Source organism: Leuresthes tenuis, unplaced genomic scaffold, assembly GCF_036924035.1.
Source record: "Leuresthes tenuis unplaced genomic scaffold, fLeuTen1.0.hap1 SCAF_8, whole genome shotgun sequence".
Classification (NCBI taxonomy): domain Eukaryota; kingdom Metazoa; phylum Chordata; class Actinopteri; order Atheriniformes; family Atherinopsidae; genus Leuresthes; species Leuresthes tenuis.
Genome location: NW_027325362.1, coordinates 11710032 through 11737017, shown reverse-complemented (window position 1 = coordinate 11737017; position 26986 = coordinate 11710032). Strand labels below are relative to the sequence as shown.

General features: G+C 41.8%; 2 protein-coding genes across 2 annotated transcripts in view; both read right to left on the bottom strand.

Moving 5' to 3' along the window:
- Positions 1–26986, bottom strand: part of edrf1 (erythroid differentiation regulatory factor 1) — a 447039-nt gene that overhangs the window by 159931 nt on the left and 260122 nt on the right. The gene's annotated exons all lie outside the window — the stretch shown is intronic.
- gnrh3 (gonadotropin-releasing hormone 3) lies at positions 25719–26721 on the bottom strand. Its single transcript, XM_072390352.1, has 3 exons — positions 26438–26721; positions 26158–26238; positions 25719–25847 (listed from the first exon to the last, which is right to left on the bottom strand). The coding sequence occupies exons 1-3, from the start codon at positions 26573–26575 to the stop codon at positions 25797–25799; spliced, it is 270 nt and encodes an 89-aa protein (XP_072246453.1). The 5' UTR covers positions 26576–26721; the 3' UTR covers positions 25719–25796.

The window sequence follows — 26986 nt, the reverse complement described above, 5'->3', positions numbered from 1 at the left end:
GGGTGTGATTTAAAGGTGTGCACAGAGGGAACCAGGTACTGGAGCTGAGGGCCTCTTAAGCTACCGGGTGCCTTTCTAGAGAAAAAGGAGCAAACTTTTTTTTTTCTTCTTTTTAATTCCCCTGTTGCCGAACAGAACTTGCTCCCTTAAGTTTGAATCATTTTTATAAGATGAAACAAATGCTGTATAACTTGTCGCTATCTGATATTGTTCTCTTAGCTCTTGGAGTATATACATTTAAAGTATTTAACTTGTTGCAAAAGATAAATATGTAAAAGGCTGCGAAATATTCAGAAAATTAAAAGCAACAAAAATATTGACATCTAAATTATTTTGTGGTCCCATTTGCATGTGCATCTGCATCCTTGCAATTGACTTCGGTGACTAATGCTTCCAATAGCTGCAATGGCCTGGAGCTTATTACACTCATAATGTATAAGTAGATACTTAGAGAGTGTATATCTAAATCATTTAGCGGAATTTCGTTTAGGGGGAACACATGGCGAGGAACACACTCTTATCTCAAATAGTGCAATTGTAGAGATTTTATTGACTCTAACAGATAACAGCAATTATTTCTCCGAGTGCGCTTTCTGGTCTCTGCCAAATGTGAGCTGGCAGATTATTAAAAAGACAAGTGGTCTCTTTGATACTGAGACAAAATACAAGGGTGTATTTTTAACAGCTGTAGAGGGTTGCCAGCTTTGTTCAGGTGAAATCTCAGAAACAGAGAGTAATGCGTGTTAGTGTGCTGCTTGCAGCAAGAAAAAGTCACAGATTAAGAAGCAGTGATACATTGAGAAGTTGGTGAATATTCAGAGTGGCAGGTTCTTTGAATATTTTATGAGATTATGGAATTGTGGCATGTATCATGGCATTGACTTAAATTGTTAAAGTAGCCTGAAGTTCATAGAAAGGGTGCGGCCTCTAATCTTTTATTCCCCAAACTGTACAGCACGTGTCTCTGTCTATCCCACTCAAGCCTTGCTGTTCTGTCTTGTTTCTGATGCCCATTCATTCATTCCTGGTGCCCAGCTCCCACTCCAGCTCCATCCTCCAGTGTTTTACCCCATTTCTCTCCCACTAGCCAGTCCTGCGTTGTCTCCTCTTTTGTCTCACATCCCCTTCTCCCCCTTCTCCCTGTAATGTCCCAACTCTCCCTGGAATCAGGAGCCTGGCTTTCTGGCAGGCAGATGGGACAGATGAGGATGGCAGGGATTGGCTAATCCCTAATCTGCTGTCTCCTTGCCATTCTGGACCACAGAGGAGAGAGGGAGACAGAGAGGGAGAGGGTGATGGAGCCAGCTAGATGGAGCCAGCTGTCAGATGGAGAGTCTTTCATGGTCCTGCGCACACAACAGCTGCACAGGGCCCGCCTGCACGGCTCTGCATTATTAAGCATCTTTTTAGTTGGTTCCAGATGCAGACCTAGCTGTGTTTACCCAGGCTTTGTGTTTTCTTGCACCCCCAACCCACTCTCCACCTCCTCTTCCTACTATCACTGTCCCATCATTTCCTCATTCCCGCGTTGCTCTGATGCTTTGCGGGGCCAAAATCATTTTAACTCATTTATCTTTGTTTAAGACTAATATAGCGTTAAAGCTCACAACCTCTGCACATGAAGGTAGCATTGGCACGTATTTGAACTATTTAAACATGTGTGGACTTTTTTTTTTTTTTAGGTTGATGCCGTTTCCTTCTTTTAGGGAAGAAATAAAAGTTAAGCTGTGTTGTAGCTGTGCCAAATGGTTACAATGAAATCTTTGCTGTTGAACACATGTGGTAATGGCAGAGAAGTAAAATGTAATTACAACATAATTAAATGGTTTCATTGCTGTAATTACATACTGTTTAATGTGCTGCTGTCAGTGCGATTATATGTGTCCGCATATAGACTGTGCAAACAGGCAAACTTGTTTAAACACAAACACACAAGAGCACGTAAGCACACAAACATACTGTAGGTGCATATCCACACACACACACACATCACTTCACACCAGCATTCACATATTCACAGAGCAACCTTTTGCAAAAGCCAGCTTTGAGAGGGCTAATCTGTGCCTCGGTGCCGTCTCTTGTCAAGTTCAAGAGGGTTAACAAATCTTTACCTCCAGAACAGCCCTCCTCTTCCCCCTTTCATGTCCACATTTGTTCGCTGTATGTCCAAAAATCTACAGAGGCCCGTCCCGACTCAGTTGGGATTGGTTTAGCTGAAGAGCTGGAGGCTTTTCAGTTGCTGGCATCTGTTGTTCTTCTTCCCAGAGCTGCTGGCAGTCAGTTAATGGCCATGCTTGGGACCCAGAGAGAGAGAACAGTGGCTGATTTCCCTATTGCCATCGCACCAATCCCGGCACACCACCAACTGCAGATGAGCCACCAGCAGCTAGAAACATTCAGGCTAATGCTCCGCTTCTCTGAGAGTTTGGGGCAGATGTTCCTCACTTTTTTGTGTTTCAGCACATCACTCAACACTTTGAAGTTTGTCTTTTTATTCAGGGTGTATTCCTGCATTCACAGATTCTGTCCCCTTGCTCACTTGATAAAAAAAGCAACCTGATTAAAAGAACACTTGAAACATTTGTATCAGAGATATTTTCAATTATGTAGAGAGCCTTTCTAAACTTAAAAAAAAATGTTACATTTTGTTAAAAAAATTAGGAGAGGTTTAACAAGTTTCTGCATTACATTCCTGTGACCAATACATAGTTAATCTTGACTTAGTGTGGATCATGCATTTTATTATTACAGACACTCTGGGCTCAATCCTCAGCATCTGCATAATACTGTAGGAGGTTGCTACAGTTTAATCAGTATCTTGTTACTCTAGAGAGTCAGGCTGGATATGTTATCACTAAGGAGGAAGTTCAAATGAAGCTCAATAAATAAATTAATGCCTTGATGATTAGCTGTCACATAAGCAATTAAAATGAGTTCAAATTATTCATTTTCAAACAGGTGCAATGAAATAAGGGTGTGATTGTTGTAGTAATTGTCAAAATCAAACAATTTGTTTTGATGAACCTTCCATATGCACCTCTTGTGAAAAATTCAAGCAGGCATGCATAAAATAATTCAAAGTTATTTAATAATAGAATTCCATATAGCATATGTATCATGGGTATTTTTGTCTCTCGTCTCAGTCCTGCCTGAGCTTTTGTTCCCCCCCTCCCTCATGCTGCTGGCATAAATGTTCTGGGCTTCAGAAATCGCCATGACAAAACTGTGCATAAAACTCAATCACATTCTTTTAGCAAATTATTAATTGTGACTGTCATAGTCCCAGCATCCTCCTGACAATCATGCAACTGCCTCAGAAAAATACACTTGACAGCTCAGGACCCCAAATCCCACAATGAATTCGTCCTTGACACATCCTTAATGACGATCATCTTGATGATTGTAAATACATTATCATATCAGATCACGTCTGTGTTGCAATCATCACCTCCATTTCCTTTTAATTAAACAGCAAAGCTGACACCACATCTGTCAAAAAGGAAGTGAGACTTTTTGAAATCAGTGTGAACTTCTTCTTTTTTCTTTTCTCTGCTCCACGGTAAACAATAAAGAGTGAAATAGCTTTGAAAATAACAGGTTCTATCAGTGGCTTTCTCCTCCTTGCCCTCTCTGCCTTTCTTTCTTTACCCCTTTCCCCCCCTCCCTCTTACTCTCTCTCACATACTCTCACCCCTTGTCTATCTCTTTCTCCCATCTCCCCCTCTCTCCCACCACTTGAAAGGCAGGGTAATGAGACAGCTAGAGAGCAAAGCAAGGTGTCCGCGGAGCATCAGTTGTGCATGGAAGAAGTGAAAATTTACTGCAAATGAGATGATGCCGGTAAATTCATTTTTATTCAGATTACTGTCATCATACATTATAGCTTCTCTTGTAAACATTTGGCCTTGGTCTTTGTGATGAGGCGTCATTATTTGCCAGATTACGTTATTAAGCTATTAACACGTCAAGCACGGCGGGCAACAATACAGAGGCACGCTTAAACAAGCTGAAGAGAATGGAGGAGGTGTCACTGGCTTGACATATGAAGGCACTTAATAGCTACTACTCTGAGGACAGAAGAGAGAAATTAAATAGACAGCTTTCAGCAGAGAATGGAGAGTGCTATTCACAAGTACTCAAAGCTGACTGAACTATCTTTACAGGGTGATTATTCACCTGGCCAGTAAATAAAATGCAGCAATTTAGGTCAACAGAAAACATATTTTCTCGCTTGTGTATGTTTATAGCACTTATTTAGATGTTATTGGTGTCATTATGAAAAAGAGGCCTGTATTTGTTCTGATATCGAAGGCCCGGAAAAATGGTTGCTTATAAATCATATAGACATTTACAGTAAATACTTAAATAGCTTTAAACAAATTTAAAAGAGAGACAAAGGGAATTATAGGATCAAGATGTTTATAAACTGGACAGCTTTACAACTGTGTAACTAACTAAAAAGTTTCTCGTTGTGTTTTGTTTTAAACTTTGATTTTTTTTTCATGAAATCTCCTCAAAAAATGTCAGCATTATGAAATAAAGAGGGGTCCCACTGGTAACATGAAGAGGCTGTACATGAACCGCCAAGTCAGCGGTTTTGAGTGGATAAATCCATGGTAACCTATTGAAATGGTTCAACCACAGCCAAAATCAGCTACAACAGCCAATGGAGCCAGAGCCTCCCGTTCAGCCAGCACAGCAGCTTAGCAGTCTTAACAGAGAATCCACCACTTATCATCATCGGCATCCAGTGCCACAACACTCCACCATGAAGAGGCTTGAGTTAAGCCGGTTAAAATAACACGAGACAATACATCAACAACAGCTTCCTCTTCCCTTTTGATGCCTGCTTAATTTGAATGGTACAATGGGCTGAATCCTGTTCTGGTGCTCGACCAGAGGACCACAGAGCTCTGTCCATCTCCCCTTCACATCAGAGGCTGCTGGAGGAACAGGGGGCCCCCTGATACTGTGTGGGGTTGGCTGATAAAGGCCTTATTTCAGGGTCTTCCAGTGAGGGGCTGGATTCTACTCCCCAGCAGGGACAGCATGGTCCGCGCTGGTTTAAGCAGATGCTAGAAACTGCAGTTAGAACCAAAACACTAACTGAAACAAAGGTGAAAGAGGAAGAGACTGAGAGGACAGGGTGAGTGAAATAGAGAGGTGTTGATTGATAATCAATGCTACTTGGAGAGCTTACCACAGACACAGAACACCTTTAAGCTATAAATTGGGGAGTTTAAAAGTTTCATCTTCTCACTTTCTCTTTTGCTTTTGGATGCTATAAACATGGCCTCATGGCATTTGACTTTTCTTCCAGGCGTTGACACATGACTGAGGTCCCATTACCGCCAACCCAGATTATTACGAAGGCAAACGATACCCATTGACCGGTACGGGCCCTGTGAAGCATTTTACCTTGAGCTCATCCAGGACTTGACATGACCTTTGAACCTGTGGAGCACAGCTGTCAAATGTCTCGTCTCCACTGTCATTCCCTTTGGAGATTCACTGATTCTTCACAAGAAATCCCAAACACACTCTGTGACAACGAATGCACACACACACATGCACACTCACTACATTTGTTGCATTAAACTAAGATGCTCACTTACCTCCACTGCAAATTCAAAACATTTGCGGTAACTATGAAAAACTTAAATGATGTTTGAATTTTGTTCTGACATTCAAAGATTAGAATAAATGCAAATGCATTTATTCATTTTTCTCTTAAATTTTCAGAATTTGGTGTAGCAGGGCCTTTTGAATCTGTTCCATCATCTTATAAACATGTGCATGTATAAGGAGGAGAAGATGAGGATCAGATTATGAATAGTGGGAGTAAAAGTATTTAAATTTAGTAACAGAAAAGACAAGTTCCTATTGCAAAAGAAAAGAAAAAGAAACAGTTTTTCACGTCTTGCTCTGAAATTTACATTTGCATCATTGTCTTCTGTGTTTTCAGCTCGGTTGGTTTGGCAACAGCAAAGAGTGTATTTATGTGAATCATAGAGAGATCCGAGCTTGTGAATTCACTGTGACAGGAGCACCACCAACTGGTCAAAACATGCCTCACCACTAAATACCTGACTTCTCTCCCCTCTGATGTGCATTGAAAGATTAGTCACATGCATCCAGTTGCAACCTCTACATTTAAACAGTCTTGATTTATTCTTAGTGTGATCTGAAAAACAAGCAAGGTTTTTTTTTCACCTCAAAACCCCCTTCGGAGAGGTTGACTTCATGGTATCCATCATCATGCATCTTTAATGACGTCAGGCCAGGAGCATGGGGTAAAATCACAGTAGTGGCCCGAGGCTAAAACCAGCTAAAATGAGGTTCCTCTTACTCCTTCCCACGCAGAGAGAACAGCGCACAGGCCGAGAGGGAGGGTACATCGCACCCATCGATCGCTGAGGCGGCTTGGCGGCCGGCAGCCACTCGGTGGGGTTGATGGATACATTTGTGCCGTAAAAACTCAGAGTTGGAAAGCAGCGGGCCTGAGCATGAGCTGGGAGACAGAGATGTGACAAACGATGAATGCCTTGATTTATGGGACCTTCTGCAAGACTGGGGAAAGGACAATCTCCTCTCACCCAATTTGATTTAACTGTAAAGGGTCTTTGGAGACCTACCACACAAAGTCTAAAAAGTAGAGAAACTTCTCTCTATTCAAAGCGCGTGTCAGGAACTGGTACACTGTAGAAACACTGTGATTTTATCACAATCTAATGTCTGTCACACAAATCAAATCTCCACATTTTGCATCATTTATAATTTTACCAGTCATGGTATATCTGCGGAGTGGAAAAAAAAAAAGATATTGTTTTAAACATTATAAAGATGAGAAATGGGCTTGTGCTCAACTCAATTACATACAGTAACCCTCAAACAAATAAGTCAAATATAGCTCAGGGCTAAAATGCATTTTTTGTCACAGAGAGCAAAACAAAGGAGCGAGCAATAAAAGATCTCCCACATTTCACAGCATACAGTATTTCCACGCTATTTCCTGTAAAACTCTGTGATAGTCAGAGTGTGGCTTGGAAACATCTTTCAGTTGCCGAGCCCCCAGCCTTGACCTCAGGGGTCAAAGTCAGTCAGGCTCTTCCTGTCTGTGGCTTTTCCCAGGATCCCCTGCCTGTCGGCATGTCAGCACCTCTCCTGTCTCCTCACCAACTCAGGATGTTGCTTTTGCCTTCCAAGAGTTTCCTGAAACCGGAGGAAAAAAAAAAAGAAAAGATCGGTTTCCATGCAGGGGTCACTTGATGTGAAAAAAGAAACGCCATTAAATATCGCTGTTTTGTATATTTGACTCAATTTTACAAACTCACTGCCCTTTGACTTGTGCCTATTTGTGGAAGTGAGGATGTGCTAGCCTTTGGGGAATGAAAAGAGAATAGAAAGAACCGCTTTTCGCAAAGGGTAAACACAAGACCCATGTTCCATATTTTCAAACATTTTTTTCAACAGTAGTTTATCATTTGTTTTAGTTTTTCAACTTCTAAATGCTTTGCAAATCTTTTTTATGATGATTTACAGGAAGTACCCGTCAGTTGGAGGCAGATTTTTCATTGCTAGTCACTAAGATAATTAAAGTTAGCATTAAACGGGGTCATGGTCTGATTAGAGGGCATGATGGACAATTAAGGGTGAGTTTGCTAAAAAAGTGGATTGCTTTTGAGCAGAGGTGACTGGAAATGGGGCACATCATTAAACGACATGTAGGTGCCTCATTCTCCTTCTTTCTCCAGGTGCTGAGTGGAAGAATGAGGGCTAAATGACAAGGTTGCACCCCCGGCAACAGACGTCCTGATTACTTTTTTGTCTCAAGCCTCACAGCAGCTCCTAATAAATTAAAGACTTTAAACCTGTACTGTAAATTCATACCTGTGTTTATGATGTAGAAGTTAGCTGTGCACACCTTTGTCTAACTTTGATATTAAGTCTGTCGTGGATGCTTAAAAATTCCTCTTAGCCCCTGCAGTATACCCGTAACTCTTATTCCCTTGTTGAGCAGCCCAAAGAGTATGTGTGTATAAATGGAAGGCCTGTCATTTCACATTCATTAAAAGTGAAGTTCCAAAATTAATAATGTAAAAATATGGGTTTTAATTAGTCTTCTATTCTGCCCAATGTACTTAAATTGGATCATCTGGTCCCTGATGCCCTTTCACTTAATAAAGAATTAGCCTGTGATGTTCTGAGCTTGACAGGTAGGATAAAGTGGAGAAAATCACTGCTGTTATATAAAGGATATATCCGTTTGTATGTAATTTGCAGCTTAGTCAATTTGACAGGGGGGAGGTTCCCAGCCATGGATCCCGTACAGGTCTCCTTTTAATGCATTTCTATCATGTTATGGCGTGACCACACCACTGCCTTGCATCGCTCTGCTCTGTCATATAATTAGTGACAATAATCCAATTTGATTGGGTATCTGCCTCACTTTGGTTGGAGTATTACTTCTAAGTACAATGTGTACCAGTGTAGATATGGTTACTGGGGTGATCAAGTCTGTTGAAGTGCTATTTAAAATTTATATCTAATAAAATTATTTGTAAATATATATATATATATTTTCTTTTCTTGCTTTTTTTAAGCTAGCAATTTTCCCTTATATGCATAACTATTCAGTCTCAAAAATGTTATCAAGAAAAATGTTTTCAGTGATTTCTGAGACCGCATTTATCTGCATTCTATATTCTGTGCATTTGTGCTTTGAACTTGAACAGATTGACAAAGAAACAAAAAAAAAAAACAGCTTTCACTCATGATCGTCCAAAGCTCAAAGCTTGTTCTATCTTAGAGGTTAAATAGGGAGGTATAAAAAGAGGCTTTAGTTGAAAGCATATGGCATCCATGAGTGATCCTTTACATTCTGTGGCCATATAGTGGTGTTTGTGTGCGGGTGAGTGGGTGTTGTCGCGCTACTCTCAGGCAACGAGCCCAGACAGCCCTCACTCTCTCCTCTCTTTCTCTCTCTCACTCCCTCGCGCGGGACAGGCACAGCTGTCAGATCAAAATCAATCGCATTTTAAAGGACGTGCGAGCTAAATATTTCATTCTTGCCTTGGGAACCAATTAAGTGCTACATATGAAGTCAGAAGGACTGGTTGAGCCGGAGTCGTACTGGTGCGTACCAGCTGCTCCATTGCTTACAACAACCCCCCTTTTACTCCATGCAAATGTGTCAGTGTGAACGTTCGAGTTCAATTACCTAGTGATGTTTTAAAAATGCACCAAAGCCAGACTGGCAGTCCGGAATTGGAGGGGATCCACCCCAGGTATGTTGTTTATTTAGTTGTTGTGTGTTGTGCTGGCTGTAACCCATTTGCCCTGATTGCAGATGTAAAGGATTGCAGCGATACGAGGAACTGGGGGCCTTCAAAGTGCCATGTGTCAGAAAACACCTCACACCGGATGGCAGGGACAACTGGCATCTATTCCTCAAACCACGACCCTGCTTCCATTTCTCATTACACCGCATTCCTATTCTAAAAAATTAAGTTAATTTCAAACTTAATCTTGAAAATTGTCCTCTATCTTTTTTTTTTGCTGATTTTTAATTTTTACCCATCTTTTATCCCACTTCTTCATTCCTTATTCCTTATTCATCTCAGTCAGATTCATTGAGTTTGATCAATTGCAGACCCTGTATTCCTTTTGGAGTTGAAAGAAAACATCACATCCTTATACGGCATCTGCTTTGTCCATTTAAAGGAAAAGTAAAAACATTTTTAGACTTAAAGTGCTTGTGCAAAGAATCAGACAAGGCAGGGGTGAAACAGATAAAAGAAAAAAAGTCACACACTGGGAAGGTTAAAGCGTGTATACATGAGGGAGGGGGGGGCTGAAGGTGCGTATGTGACTAAAAAGAGCTGGTAACCAAAGTGGACTGTCTGACAAGCTAAAAGAAAAAAGTGAGAGAAAAACAAAAGCAGAGAGGAGAACAGGGAAATACAGTGAAAGAGATAAAGTGAGAGACAGTGCAAAAAGGAAATGGTGTAAAAGAGTGAGTGAGAGAAAGAAAAAGTGGGAGAGAAAGAGAGAAAGAGACAGGGAGAGAGTATGATTGATAACGGTGCTGACAGAACCCCTCTGGCCATGCTCTCTGTGGCAGTTTGGGGAGACAGGGCCTCCCCGCGTGAGACCGAGCTGCCCCTCGCCACTGTCCCAGCACACACTCCACATCTGGTGGGATCGCCCACGCTAGGTCAGGGGTCGTAGCACCATGGGGCTACTTTCGGACTCACATCCCTAGAATGCTTGGAGAAAAACACAAGGCCTGTCGGGTCCATGCAATAATCAGCATTTTGAAAGTACAAGCATGAGCCTAATCACTCCTCAGGAATATTTTTGCTTTGCACTGACCCGGGGAAAAGGTAGAAGAAAAACAATAAGAACAAAAAAAACAACCTTGTTTTCAAGCAAAACTGCGATAACAGGGTAATATAAAAAAAAAAGAAGCTGTTGAATGTAAGCAGAGATTAATGTGCGGATGTGCACTGTTTGTCCTCTGTGTGTGCTCACTCTTGCTATATGTGTGTGCATTACTGCCCATGTGCGAGGAGACAACACTGATGAATTAGAGATAAATAATGAAGTAGCTCGGGGACTGATTTGTGATAGCAAGAGGGCCCATCAACAGAGAACACTAATACTTTTGAATGCTATGCTGTTTGATGTTGATCAAGTTCAACTCGGCTGACAGCGCTGAGAAGACTGTGGGGAGCACAGGGACCATACTAGAGAACCTACTCAGACAGGTGAAAGAGGAGAGGGACAATACCACTCAGACATACTCGCATACGTAGCCACTCACACATAAAAACAGATCCCCAACCACACACACACACACAACCACATACATCAGTGTACAGTTATTCAAACGTTTCACTTTTAAATAAGAAAAGGTTAATACATCACTTGTATACTCAAAGGTATTTTCTTCCATTATGGAGGGAGTTTTTGATAATTAACTGGGTTAAATTCTTCAGGAACTCACATTAAATGGTGTAGTGCCCTATCATTTTGGGTCTATAGACATTCATGACATGCCACTGTTCCTCCATTGCTTAGGGCATGGGTCATTTTGAAAGTGTCACCATTTAACCAGGGGGAGGGCTGGGTCTCCATACCTCCAGCATTAGCCCATGTGGGCAGAGTTCGGGTGTGTGGAGAGCGTGGCCTCATTATGAAGGAGATAAAGACCGTTAAGGCTGTTTGGTCTTGGGCCGGCTCCAGCCCCTATGGTGAAACACACCTGCTCCCCTCTTTAAAAAGCCCTGCTCCAGTTTAGCTCTTGGCCACGGACGAGTAATGACCTATCCAGGGGGCCGTAACGCCCGCTTCGTTTAGCCTGTCGTTAAGACCTAGAGTCAGCAGCATACTGCGGCACAGTACCGTGCCAAAACTCAGTACAGGGTGTCCTTGCCAAAGATCTAACATCAAGCCTACTCTGTTAGAATATGGATAACTAACTAGCAAACCACATTAATGAAACTGCAGAATAAATCTGGCAGCATCACTCTCCACTTGAAGAATTTCTATTAGACATATTGTCAGATGGGTTTGATACTTTGATAATTCAACTGAATCATCAACAAGAATATAAATCAAAAAAGAACCCCTTGTATCTCAGCCAATAGGAGCACATTCAAGAATACAGTATCCACTTAGTAATTAGAGAACATAAAGTTGCAGCTTGACACTGCTTGGTTTCCCATTGTTGTATTGTCTTTGTTGTCACACACACATTTAGAGAAATGTAAAACTGCATTCAGTAAGGACAGTAACACCAATGCATAAACATGCACGCAACAGAACATGCATGCGCACACACAAACTCATATAGTGGCAAACACATGCAAGCATGCATGCGCTTTCACATACACACACAAATGCACTTGCACACATTTAAAGATTTCCCAGTTTCCCAGTTATGTTTTCATCAAAGCTTTTCTTTGGCACTACAGAGCAGCGTCAGTATGGTAATGTGTTGTGCTGCCTGGAAAGCTGTCAAAAAGCTCCCACCTTGGATGAGAGACCACGGTAATTCAACTGGGCTCCTGTCTTCTGTGTGTTCAGGTCTCCTCATTATTCCGCTTTGCAGGGTAATGGCGTCTTGCACTGTTTTATCTGTCAGCTCACAGCAAACTATAGTTTTTTAGCCCTGTATATTAGATGCTAACATCAAAGGCAGCTGTCTTGACACAGGAGAGACAGAAAAAAATGTTGCGTAAAAAAATGGAAACACTCCCGGTAGGCGAAAATTGAATCTCTTTACGTCTAGGGTGATGTGTGTATTGAGAATAGATTTGCTGGTTGGCGTCTATGTGTTTGTTCTCGAGTAAACAGCAAGGCTTGTTTGGGTGTAACTGTCAGGTATATGCGTGTGCCCCGTGTGAAAATGGGTTTGTTCGCAAAGTGGGAGTTAGAAAAAAAACATCAACACAAATTCACTCTAGCTGTCTGATCAATGGGGATTTAAGTTGCCAGTGACAACAGCATAGCAGATGTCAAGAGACATAGACCCCTCACATAATGTAGCAATGCTAGCCGCATATTCTATCATCAGTTTTTGTGACTTGTCTCTTTTTACCCAGCTGAATGCCTCTGAGAAGTGATTTGTACATGCACCAGTTAGATCATCTGAGCAAGTTTCAAGAAAAGTGTGCTTCCAAAACTAAAATCTGACACCATCCTGTTACCCCCCTCCCCTGCATTCACCTCCATTTGGGCATGTGGGGCTTTTGCCCCCTAGGGTGATGACAGATTTGTATACAGTATGTGTGTTTATTGCAAGTGTGTGTATGCTGAGGTAAGTTTAAAGAAATAGATTAATGTGCATGTGTGTGTGTGTTGGGGGTAGGGTTCTTCAGAAGATGCGGGTAGAGCAAATTAAAACTCACCGCAGGAAATGAGCGCCCTTGGCACTCCTCTTCCCAAGCAGCTGCACACACCCCAACCATCATCTGCCATTTTGACACATCCACGGGGCGTAGCAGGCAGCGACAAGGGGGGAGCGAGGGGTGCCAACGCGACACCCACGGCTGTGAGCATCGCCGGGCCGCAGCCTCCAGCCAAACAGGTGTGTGACATCATGCCGCTGGTTCCTCTTCAGGGGCCCAGGGAGCAGGCTGGGGGACTGGAGCAGAGAGGGGGGTGCAGGAGGAAACAAAGGGAGGTTAGTTCTCTACCTGACAAGCTCATTGATAACGTTTGGGACAAGAGCCCTGAAGTCGATGGCAAATTGCCTCTAATGTCTCCCGGAGATCACGGGCCAAAGTCAGGTGCTGGGCGCTAAATGGGCTCATTAGTTATGATTTTTTTCTTTCTTTTTTTGGACTTTGCAAAGAGTTTGTACATGCAAACGCACACACGCACACCATGTCAGAGATAGTTGAAGCCAGAGGGCTTTTGTAAACTTGGGATGTCATCATAACTCAAGACAGGGTTATACTTAGGCCCAAGTGTTGAGACCTTTTCCTCTCAGCTCTTGTAGCACATACAAAGCAGGACATTTATGGTTTTGAGATTTTCAACAACTGAGACATGCTGAATTATCTGGAGAATGAAGTTAAACTGATATTATCTAAAATAATCCCACACAGATGATAAATAGTTTATTTATTTATTTTATTTTATCTATTTTGACAAATCATTAAGGAGAACAGAACTTAACAGAGAGGCAACAAATGAAATCGGCATGTACCTATTTAGAATTCTCAGCATGTTTCCCACATACACCCCTCTTCACACTTCAGTCAAATCCCCCAGCGACAGATCCTGTAACAGAGGAGAAGGAGGCTGTGAGTAGCCTGGGGGGGTCCTAAAGGCACCCGTCTGGGACCTGCTTCATAATCAGTGGACAGAGCGGATTGTGGTGGTATGGCTTCCCAGAGCCACTCTCTCCCCCCGGCTGACCGAACTCTGGCAAGCACCCCAGGGCTACCTGTTAAGGTGTTCCCTCTGGTCCGGTCTCTCTTCCTGGGCAAAGAAAAAAGAAAAAAAAGAAAGAAAACCCCTCACTTTCACTTAGTGAAAAATATCCATTGACTGATTACACAAAGTGGACAAGAAGTGTGTTTGTGTATTTTCATGTATATGTATATTTGTATTCAAATGGTTGCATACAGATACATGCTTATGCATGTAAGGAGAGATTATGTATGTGTGAGCATAACCGTATGTGTGTGTGCAAGTATGTGCTAATGCATACAGATGGGAATGTTCTCTAAGTGTGCATGTACAAATGTAGTGTGATTTCTTTTTGTGCTTCTAAGAGCAGCAACAGTGTATAATTGTTAGTTGTCAAGGAGACATTGCAAGGGAGCTGGAATTACTCACCCACATGGACATAAGTGAATGCCAGGAAACAGCCTGGACAATACAACTCTCTCTACAGACCTCTTTGGCCCTTATCAACAATAATGCTTGTTAGTAATGTGAAATGGCTCTAATTAGTCTGCGGGTGAAATTAACTACTGCCGGCTAGTAAGAAATTATCTTCCTAATAACAAAATTTAAAAAGGCAGCTGCTCAGAGACAATGGACACTAAAGTTTAAATGAAGTCTGTAGCTTCTGATTCTTATTTTCATTTCATACATTATGACATGTTGGATAGGATCTGTTTTATCTGTCTCAGTTGTTATTGTAGTTACTGTAGGTATACAGTAAGTAACACTGGCTGTGTTTCTGTTTCCACAGTCAGGTACAATATTCCCTTGACTGTGCCTCAGGGTATCTCCTCCTTTCCGCTGTTCTACAGCAGACCTCAGCATCATCACTCCTGTTGTAGATGCAGAAAACAATGTAGCAGTGAGCAACCAGGGAGACAGGTCTGGAGTTGCAGCCGTGGACTTTCTAATTCAGGCCCTGGCCATGGGATCTGGGAGACATCGAAGATTTTAACAAACACCCAGACCATTTCCAAATCTGCCTTGTGTGCTCAGCCGTCCATGGTTCTCCAAGATATCTGGAGGAGAGGGAGGGTGGGCGGGAGGCTTCAGGGAGGAGGGGTGTACTAGGCGGAGAGAGCCAGGACTGTGCCGTCTCCAGTTTGGTTTGGTCCGAGCGCAGAGCCAGCTGGCCTCATTAGGACTTGATGGGAGGCGGGCTGGCATGAGACGTGCACATGCATGCACACATCAACAAATGTAGTGTGAAGCATGGCCTGATGCCCGTGAAAGACCCACACGGAGGTTTTGTTTTTTTCTTCATTTTCTCTTTCTTATTGAGTGTATTGTGGCTTTTAGGCGGATGGAGCATGTGATGTGGGGGAACATGATCATTAGTTTATGTCTCTCTTTAAGATGCAGTCTTTACCTGGCTCACCTGAGCTAACTCGGTGTGCTTGAGTGCTTGTTTGATGAAAGAGCAACCCATGGACAGGGAGGACGAGGGCTGGATGGAGTGGAGTGAGTATAAAGGGACAAGAGAATATGATTCATGGTAGGGTGGGTCCATCACGAGAGACGGCCGCTGACCTACAGTCTGAGGGCCATTGGACCGGAACCAAGGCCTTGTTCCGACAGAGCGAGTGTAGCGTGAGCTGTGACGGATGGCGGCGGTCTGTTTGAGAGCCCCTGAGCAGGTGTGTGAATCGCTCACATCTGCAGGCAAGCACAGTGAACCGAGACCAAATGGCAGACGCACGGGGCCCATCGGGTACCTGTGCACTGAGACACACTAATGATTATGGATGCAGGCCTATTAACGGTCACATCTGTAAGGGAGAACAACAACCAGCACACTGGGAGTGAGTCAGCAATTTTCACTCCCCTCTGGAACATAGACATGCTGGAGTCAATGTTGGGATAAAAACCCAAGTCAATGCTGTCTTTCTCTCAGTTCAGGTCCAAGTGCAGACCGTAACTCTGCTCAGGCTCCTTCCAAAGTGATGAGGCACTATGGCCTCCTTAAGAGACTTTTGGAAGTTTACTTGTTGAACTCGAAAACGGACACATACTTATTCTGGGTTTCAGGACAGACACTGAAGGGCACTGTGATTTGCAAAGAAAAAAAAATAGAAAAAAAAGGAACTTCCTGTAACAGCTCAACTCTACATTATCTCATGAATTCATCAACTTAAAAACAACATTAAATATTAATTCTAAGAGTATAGGTAATAAATTAAATATTACTCATAGACTCATTATTTAAAAATGCATAATATGATTTGCATAGTTTTATCCTGATAGGAAATAATAATGGGTCGTTGTCTTGTACCGTCTTTCATGACGGATGAAGCTTGCGTCTTTTTGTTCCCTCATCATCCCTCTATCCTACTTGCTTCTCATTAAAGTTTTAACAGAGGCTGTTTTAATTGTCAATCCTTTGACAGGTTGATAAAAGCAACTTGACAATTAAGTTCATTGGCTCTGCTATGCATATTAATTAGGTCTTATTTGGGTTTCTATTGTTATTGGAAGGAGCACTCATGGTGTAGCAAAATGTCATCCATTAACTTCTCTCTTCTCAGAACTTAATGTAATTAAGCTTGCTATTGTATGACTACGAGAGAGGACTCTAGAGAGTGGAACTTTTACTATTCATCGTATAAATGAGTAATGCCATTCCTGTGACACAGCAACAATGCTATTTCACCAAAATCAGCCATTCACAACTTTATTATCTGTAACAAGTGCTGCCTGCTCTTGTTTGGTTAATGAACAAAGGAAGCTTGCTCTCATGTCACTTGTGTGTGTATGCACATGTGTGTGTACTGCTTGTAGTATGTGTGCATCTGCGTGTGGGTTTGCTTCGGTATGTTCAGAGCAGAGATGTTGTGTGTGAAGGAGTGCGTGTCAGAAAGAAAATGGAGCAGGACATAAAGGGTGCTGAGAAGCATCAGCATAGTAAGGGAGGGGAAGGAAAAATGAGAGAGGTTCGATGTGCGGTGGGGGTGTCTCAAGCAGATTACCCAATGCACCTTGCGCAACTCTGCAGGCCCACACACTCACATCAAAGTGGTATCCCCTATCTGCCCGAGGCTTAGTCGGCCCCTGTCCACCCCCCATGTCACTCCATACATCCTCCTGTTCATGTTGAATAATTGACAGTTCTGTTTTACATGCTCAGCATTTGCCAGGACATGGAAGTGTGACTCCAAACAGGGCATGACTCCGAGAGGTGCTGTGCATTGGTTTGACTTCATTAGAATGCACCCTACTAATGCTCAGCATGCACTCTCAGCTGAATACCATCAAACCTAATTTGTGGAGGAATTGCCTGTTAAATCAGAGAAACAGGTTGCTGTACTAAAGATGCATTTTTGCTGTGCTTTTAACGAAACTTAATTGCCCACATAGCATTGTCCACATATAAAGAGTTTCCCTTCCCACATGTGAGTTGACAGCAGGTTTCATTTCCACGCTGGGTTTATGAAGGGAGCAACAACTCCCTTCATTACATTGTTTCAGCTCCTTCTTTGAAGACACTACATACTGTCTGGTGTGCACTTATGATCTGAATCTGCTGAACTTGTTGGATGTCACTCAAGAATGCCAGAATGGCTGTGCATAGCAAAGGACAATGACCGCCATGGGCATGTGAAGGGGCTGGAGTGTTTGCGCCAAGGCGATCTCTGAAGTCAAATAAGCCATTTTCAGTCTGTCAAGCCAGGTCTCATTTGAAGTCTCTTAATAACAGTTAGGCAGTTTGGTGGGGTCTCTATCAATGCACCGGTAATTGGTTTTTACAACTGCTGTAGTGAAATGAGACAAAGAACTGAAGTGATAAAGTATGGTTGCAACAGGGTGTTGGGATTATGGTCTCCTCTTGTGTATGCACTGAAATATCAGTGTGTGTGACTTGGCATCACTTTATATGGATTTGGAAGTGTGTCCGTGGGAGTATAGTATGGTATAGGCCTTAAAGTAAAGAAAGGAAAGGCCTGGCTGTTCATTTGATAGTTTACCTTGACCTCTGAAGTGTGTCGCTCACACCCTGAGGGCTTGGGCTGGCAAAACCTTTCTCAGTCCCCCCTGGGAATGATAATCTCAATGTGGGCGTTTACCACGGACACCAGACACAACACCATTAGCCACAGCTCCGCTGCTGCTCATTAGGACCCCCGATCGATATAGACGGACACAGAAATCGCCAGTGCAGCGGAACTGGCTATCACTCTTCAGAGTTATTATTGTAAACAGCATTGGCCAAGATTTAGGGCAGTACCTTACTTTTTCTGTTTCAACTTGAAATAGAGGAGGGGCAGTAACTGAGTGGCCGAGGCCTTCCTAAGGACATTATATGGGATCGCTTGTTCTAAAACTTTGCACTGTGCTGAGTGATTGCCTTAGTGTAAAATTAGAGGCAGTCAGGAAGCATTACCGTGTTTGTGGCTCTGTTCTCTAGGGTTTAGTGGTTGATGCAGAAAAACACTGACACAGAAGAAGTTCCCTCATTACTTCAAAGATATATGAGCTCTGATGTCTCTCTTACAGAGTGTCAGAAATAAAATGATTCAGGTTAAGCATTTACACGATTCCTGATTTTGCAAAGTAACTCTAATAACCAAGGAACCTTATTAAGATATACAGAAAAATAGAAATCCATCTGGTCTGAATTGGAGCAACTAAATGACCACAGTGTTTTTTTAGAACGATTCAGCACATCGTGAGCCCAATGTTTGAAATCACCATGACGAGATGATTTAATTATTTTCCAATTCGTTCCCTTGAAACATGAGGTGTAGAAACGTTAGTCACAGGAAACTGTAGATAAAAAGACAGAAAAAAGGAGAGCCCATTGGTTTCTGGCAGAAAGGAGAATAATATTGAGGCAAAATTGTGAAAATAAGAAAAAGGGGAGATGTATTGATTTTTGGAGCAGCCGGGGAAAGAAAAGAGAGGGAATAAAGAAGTGCTCTTTGGCCGATGTGTCCAAATGATGTCTCAGGGGAGGTTCTTAATGGTAGGGGGAGGGGTGGAGGGGGGTTAAGGGGGTGAGGTGGGGGTGACGGGGGCAGGTGCCTACCCTGACTAAGGCATGGAACTGCCCTTAGGCTAGGGCTAATGGTATTGGCTGAGCTTACTTTAAGCAGCTCTTTCCTAATGGCCAACTATGAGTGTGCCACAGGATAGACAGGTATTGATTGGTTCAAATGCTCTTGAGTTGACAAGAACTGAAAGTCCCTCAAGCATATACAATCTTGCAGCAAATTATGTCACATGGAAAGGTGATTAAAAACAGAAGCTTGGGGCAGACACACTCATTAAAAGTGTATATAATATCTCTCTTGTTGTCCTTGTATTGCTCTTTCTCTTCTTTTTGTTTACCCTTTTATTCTGCCAAAGCTTTTGTCTATGTAGTGTGCATGTGTGTTTTCAGTTTTCCTGAGTGAGAAATGTCTGTTTATGCACTGTGAAAGTCTACTAGCAACACTGTCTTCAAACCGTCATACAGAAGAGATTCAGTGCATTGATGGTTGAATCTTCGTTGCATCATTCCAAGTGGTGCATACACTGTAGTTATGCACATCATCAGTGGCGTAGCTGTCATTTGAGCAGAGTCAAATGGTCAGATATTTTCTGAAAAAAAAAAAAATGAACACAGGTGCGGTAGTCATTGTCTTTTTTAAAAAGGTGCAGCATACTAGTATCGTATACTGAGAACAATGCCATATATTTGCTTTGTTGTCATGCCCCCCCTCTCTATACACACATACAAAAAATGCTGTGTACAAGATTTTCTCTTATTCACAAGGGGCGCTTTCTAGACTGCTTGAGGCATCTGCTTTGATTGCATAATTCCCAAGAGATGAACAACACAAAACAAAAATACTGACTGAATTCAGACTTATAATATACCGAACAAATAACATACCAGCCCCACTCTTCAAAACCATAGTTCTCTAAAGAAAAGGAATTGGAGAGTAAATTCAAAGTTGAAAGCTTAGCTCTTTCGTAGTGAACGCAGGGATGGGGGTGAAAGATGAAACAAACTTTTTTTCCGACTGAGAATGTGAGGCATTATTAAAGCAAATAGGCCATAGAATGTACATTTAAGTATACTTTAACCTAAGTGGCTCATATCAGAGACCATTTTAAGCCTTTAGTGTGGCAGATGTTGGAGGAATAGCTGGTGAGGAGATGTTTTATTATGTGGGGGTAACACAACAGGTCCCCCATGTCATGTGGTGCTTTACCAAGTGCAACATGACAGTTTCGAGCAAAGTAAACAGAGCTGAAGAAATGAACGTTAAATGAAATGACAGACTCTTTTTTTCCTCGATAAAACTAAGAAAAAGGGGGAAAGAATTTCTGCATCCAAATGATATGGCTGCAGTCAAAGCTCACAGTTTTCTTCTCTTTCGATTAAATGCTCTTTCTCTGGCTGTTTGTGCTTTACAGTGGAGTGTGCTACATCGCTACTTTCTTCTCTACAGGGGCCCCTGGGCTCCCCAAGCAATAGGAGTAAATTAGAGTGCACCTGTTCCAGCTCCAAGATAAGCCATCTCCAGAGGATTTCCTCTGAGTAAAATGAAGTGAGTGAAGAATAAACAGAATATCACAGCATTACTCCGCCAAGGTGAAGTTGCTGCTGCTCTGGGGACACGGTTCGTTTTGCACAACACCCAGCAAAATATCCTCTATAAACCTCTGGATGTAAGACTGTAGGAATGGTCTCTGCTCACAGCGGAGAGAATAGGCGCTGCACTTTTGTGTTCCAACCAAGGCAGCAAGTCTGCTTCTCAACTGTATCTACTCACAACTTTGACTTGAAATGTTGTTATTTGTGGTCTGGGTTTTGTGGTTTGTTTCCAGCATGTTTTGACTCTGTGTCAACACATCTGCGATAGTCAAACATCAAACTACATACTGTTCCCCTCTTTCCATTTCTGTATCGCTGCCAAGCATTTTTAAAAATATCTAATTAAGTCAACTAAGAAAACTGTCAGTGCATCTCCCCCCTCTTCCCAGCCACACAAGGAACTCCTTGTATGTTTCTTGGAGGAAATAAAAGATGTAACCCCAGTGTGATGCCCAAAGACCACTGACCGTAGATGTCTAGAATGCAAAATTCACTCAGTTGGTTTACACATAAAAGGCACAGATAATTAGAGGAAAAATGTAATTCATCATACGTTTGATAATCAGTTTGATTTGGTCTCCTATCTGCACCAGGGCATTCAAATAACCCCCCTACTATTAGCACCCCACTTTCCCTCACACCAGCAGTCTGTTTTACCCTCTCTTTGTTCCCCTACAACACATTATCATTATTGTAGCTAATTGCATGGTTTGCCTTGAAGTCGTGCTGGAGACTCGTGATCTGGGGTTGAAATGTGCACAGGGATCCAGTCTTCTCCACAGCTTGCTTTACTCTACTAATTGCCGATACCACAGGATAAGGCGAGCTCCTCGCTGTGGCCAGCCGGACAAGGCTGGAACAAGCATGGGGTGGGTTGGGTGGAGGGATGCTATCACACAAGGGTGGTGAGATGTGGGAGGGAGAGCAAAGGGTGGCGTAACTGACGTGGGATGGGTAGAGCAGATTGGGGAGGGAAAGATAGCGGCTGGGGGTAAGCAGGGGGGGATGGAACCGGCTTTAGATGTAGGTCAGCGGGAGTGGAGTACCCTAAAGATTACAGTTGGTTAGTGTGACCCCTCTCTGACAAGATCTGAGCCCTTGCTCCCAGCAGAGGTGGACCCTGGCATTTGGGGAACCCAGCTATTAGTGAGGCTAATAAAGCCCAAGCAGAAAGTGTTGAACCTGCAGTGGCCCAGAGACATTGTCCTGCCACAGGTCCAGCGCTGGAGCATAGTTAACATAGTCTAGACTGACTAAAGAAAGCCTTTAAATGATTTCTAATAGTCTGGTTGAGCTGTGATGATAAGGCTGGCTAGTGTCATTTTGCAGCCCTTCCTAATCATTTACTCTTTTATAACGTTTTTTTGATTAACATTGTTTATTAAAGAAGTGCAAATTGAAATACGAGTTAATCTAACTCTGAACATTTTGAAATTTGTGTGAGCTCTGATGGTATTCTAATTCAGATGGGAATGTTAGTTTTACACCACAGTATCAACTTCCAACTTCAACATGAGTCACAGTTCCCCAGTGGGGTTTTAGAAAAGGAAATGGAATCACAGACATAACTAGTGACAAAGCCTCCATCACCTCATATAAGATCTCATTCCATCTGTGAGAACTTTGGGTCTACCCCAGAAAAATAATAAATATCCTCCTCTCGTGGCAGTCGCTCAATTTTTTCAAAAGGTGTTTTCAAGACTAAACAAAGGAAATGGTGTCATTAATGATATGTATTATGAACTAGGGCCTCTTACAGCAGTTTCCTTTAAATGCATGGATAAGGGGCTGATCTCTTTCCTAACAAAGGATCTCTAAAATATGAAGTGAAAAGCTACCCAAGATGAAGCTGGTAAAGAAACAAGTGAGGAAGAGCCTATTTCCACAACACAAACAGATTTCCTGGCCTTTAGCAGTCTCTTACTGGGATACTTTGAGACATATCCATCAAAACACAGCTGTATTCATTCATATTTCATACCGCCTCCTTCTCCCAGTGCTTTAACACTGTTCTTTGATCAAAGGAGAGAAGTCGGATCACAACAGGAAGGTTCCCTGCCAGCCAAGAAGAAGAAGGAAGGCCAATATACTATTGTACAAGCTACAATATAGTTAGCTGTACTTCAACCTTTCACTTAAAAGAAAATTGAATAAAATGAAATAAATTGATGCCTTGCCAGTGCAAAACAAAGAGCGCTTGAGAAATTCATGAGTTTCTGCAGATGAAATGCGAATTTTCACTTTTTACAGTCAGCTTACTTCCAGGCTGTGTAAAGTTCTGCTGAAAAATTGTGCAAAATAATTTGTTATTAACATAAATTCTGTCAGTCACACTGCAAAAGAATTAGCAATTTTTTAGGCTTCAATCACATTGATTGAAGTCTTTGTTAGACTTAAAGGAATAACAGTTTTAGTAACTTAAGTGATGGAATTGCTGTGAGACCGACAGCCAGAGTATCCAAAACACACAGCTCAAGAGTGTCACCATGTGGAGATGAGTGGATATGACAAAAGTGTAACTGATTAGCTGTCTGCAGAACTGCTTTACCTGAGAAACACACAACTCCAGAAGAGGGGTAATATTTTCATCTCATTAACTTATTCTTTTTATATATATACTTTCTAATCAGTTAAATTTAATGTCAACTGTGCTATGTAAAGTCTTCAGCCTTTCTCTTTAGCGCACGTCTACCATATAAATTCCAAGACACTGCACTTCCAAAGACCCCTTTCAGCAAGGCTCAGGGAGAAAGAAACTGTTTGAAGACCTCCCTGACATTTAGACTCTCTCTGAAGATGACTTTGCCTTCTACTATTGCCTGCGGGAACATAGTAAGACCCACACTAAACTTCAATTGATATGCAGTGCCAGTTTCCTCTAGGGGAAATTATCATTCTGTTCATAATAAGAGCCACAACAAGCACCTGGAAAAATGACTTTATTATACCATAGGCCTCAATGAAGTTTTCTCTGACCCACTGGAAACACACACAGTGCAAGGAACAGTGATGAAATGAAAACTATATTATTCACGTGATAGAGTGCCTATTTGATACTAGGTTGTGTAAGGATGCACATCTGCACGGATGTGCTTGATTGGCAGGTGCGTTAATGCTGTGCTGTAGCCTTGGATGGAGGTGCTCTGAGACCTCTTTTTCCTGAAGCCATTATCCAAATATGTTCTGTTTTTCAAGCAAATGAATGGCATAAAAATCAAAGTATCAAAAATGCATTGCCCCTCATAATGGAATTCCCTCTGAGCAAGGACATGTAACAATGGGCCATTCTCAGCTTCCTGTCCTTTCCCTCTCTATGCCAATGGACATGACCTCTACAGCTTTAACAATGGGGCACCAACCAGCATAAGCACTTGGCTTCTCTCCACAGCCACTACATGTATGCTGGGAGGTTGCTTTCATCTTTGTTGTTATATTTAAGGGTGACATCCTAGCCTGTCGGTCTCTACTATTGTCTTCTCCGTGATTATTTTCTATTCGTTGTTTAGCCCCAGTTGTGGCTCTTTGATGAAAAGGTCGCCACTCAATTGGAAAACAGTCATTAAAATGCGGTTGGTACTATTCACCAGTGTGCATGGGGGAACCAACTCAACTGAGCTGGTTAATCAAAAGTTAATTATATAATTTTCATGCAGATGAGGGAAACATTCAAATGAATCCCAACTCTACAATCATTACAAAAAATAAATAAAGAAATAATTCTAAAAGGCTATAAAATGTTCAGGGACCGAGAGGCTGTAAACAATATGAAGTTTAATTTGAGGTAAACAAAGTGAATATCCACCAGGGGGTCTGAGAAGGAGAAAGTGAGGTTAAATCAAATTTGGAAACATAGATACCAGCAGGTTTTGTTGTCCTGATATGCGTGCAATTAGGCAGGTCCTTGATGAGGACATTGGGAGAGAGAAAGTTGGCTTCAACACCAAATGCTTGGGGATTATTTAAAGGGAATTTATGCGTTATCTGTAAACATTAATTATTCTCACAAAAGTATACAAAATTGAATTAAAACCATATTTTACAAAATGTTGTAAAAGCATAATTATCTTTTATGAGGATGTTATAAAATTATTGAGTTCTCCATGAAGATAAGTGTAAACTCATTGTGACTTTCGGGAAAATGCCCAGGACAACAATTTCCTCTCCAACTTAGTCAAAGAAGGTAAAGTAGAATAAAACACTTTTGAAAAAAATGCTAAGTCTTTCCTCATCAAAGGAAATGATTGTATTATGCAAATTACTAGCATGAATATTAAACCGATGAGGTGAAGTATCACAAATGAACAAGCATTGTTCTGGAGGTGCAATGGAATGTGGTTTAATTTCTCTGTAATTCTATGTGCTTTTATAATGTTCACCTTTTCCCAGTTGTGCCAGCGGGTTTGGGTTCATTGGTGTGCATTACAACCATGCTCTAACAATGCAGGGCCTCCCCGGTGTCAGCACAGTTCATGAATCCTAGCCCCTTATGCACCAGGCGATTAGTATGGTGCTCCGTCTGTGGGGCTTTGCCAGAAAATGAGTTCTCTTTAAAACATATGCCCCCTGCTGATTCTTTTCCTTTCCTGATATGAAATTCCAATTTTTATAATGAACACCAATTTCCTGTACAGAGAGGGAGAAAAATTAAAGTTATGCACTCCGTCTTGTTTTGGATGACTGGAGTTACCCTAAATTAGGAAAAAGCTGTTCCGGACATCGCAAGCAGAAAATATGTCGGTGAGCGCATTTTGTTAGTGGAGCTAACCAACAGTGAGGTAAATGAGCAGAGAAATCAGCTTGTGTCACTGCAAATGCATATGAGTGGCGTGGTAGAAAATGGAATTACCAGAAGTGTAACAAATTCAATTAAGTCATTGATTTCTAATAAATTGGCTTAATCAACAGCTGTTGTCATGCTGAGATTGTTGTGTCACAAGTTTGTCATGCTTGTCGGTCGTGGCTGCTTTACAAAGGCAATTGAGTCTATTCAAAGGCTGCAAAAAAAGCATTTTTCGTACAATTTCAGTTGCAATAACAAATCTACAAGGTGCATATTTTACAAATCAAATTAAATAAAACACAAGCAGGTAAGGATTCAAAAGTTTATTCCAATTTCAAGTGAATTCAAACATTAAAGACATTAACTGTTATATGTGTAGTAAATGATAAAGTTTCAAGTCATCTTGGGTGATCCATCACTGGTGTTGACTACGATACAGTCAGTCTTTGTCTTCCGTTTATTGTTGTTCCTCATTTATTGGAGGACCTTCTTTTTTCTGCTGAAGTGACTGGAATCATCATTAATCTGAAGAGATGAAAATCAGTTTAACTACCAGATATTCAAATTCTATTCTATGTATGGTACATATAGATCAGATATTTGAATAACAAGTCTGAGAAAACTCTGCATTAAAGCTGCCATCTCTAAAGAAAAAAAAAAAAAAAAAAGAATTAATCATGGATGTATTGAGTTACGCAAAAGTGACAAAATGAAAGCAGTCACTGAGCAGTTTGTAAATTGTCATTGCCACTTTGGAACGGAGCGGTGTGGTGTACATTAATATAATACAACTGAAGAAGAAATTGGTGATAAATTATGTATAATAAGCACTTACTACACTGTATGGCCTAAATCTCTCTTGGATTTGGGCACTTGCCTCTTCAGGAAGAGACACCACTCCTCCTGTGCCCATCATCTGAGTACAACAAAACTGATGTTACAAGATGAAACCTGGACCTCAACTTAACATTTGTAGCTTTAGAAAAGGAAAGAAGACACCGGAGTAAAGCTTAATAGACCAATTCCATGAAGCTACTTTTGTTCAAATTTGCCTTTAATTCAATAAAGTTACCACATTTCCTGAAACTGTAACTCCACATAAAATAATCACTCACCCTGATGGTTGCCTCGAGCTCTCCCACACTTCTCTTTCCACCTGGTAGCCATCCATAAGACCAGTGCTGGCACAGACTGACCTGAACCACCAACGCCAACAACAACACCTGCACCATAACTCTGCTGCTCGCCTCCATTACAACTGCAGGGGAAGCTAAATATGTAATAAAAACAATAATGTCACAGCCTCCCCGCCCACAGCTCCACAGCCAACAGATCAGGGGTTCCACAGTAAAGCATCAGCCAGTGCTAATAAACATTTTAAACAGTAATTGATACAGCAAGAAGAGTAATTCTAACTTAATGAACACTGAATAAAATCGAGTGAAGACTAACCCACCTCTGTATTTGTCTTGTTAGCATATGGTGCATTAGCCAGAGAAGGATTTTATAGGTGTCGTACAAGGCTGCAGCCAGGATTATAATCCCCTCTCTGCAGGTGTGACACATTTACTGACTAATGGGACACAAAATACTATTAATGGAGCTGGCTAAGTGCTCAGATATGCTGACATCACCATGAGGGTTCAAGTAACATTTGATATATT

Coding starts and splice junctions, on each gene's coding strand:
- gnrh3 (XM_072390352.1), bottom strand. CDS start 26,575: ATGGAGGCGAGCAGCAGAGTTATGGTGCAGGTGTTGTTGTTGGCGTTG. Junction 26,239..26,437: donor AGCTCGAGGCAACCATCAGG/GTGAGTGATTAT, acceptor TGTTGTACTCAG/ATGATGGGCACAGGAGGAGT. Junction 25,848..26,157: donor GATTTAGGCCATACAGTGTA/GTAAGTGCTTAT, acceptor TCATCTCTTCAG/ATTAATGATGATTCCAGTCA.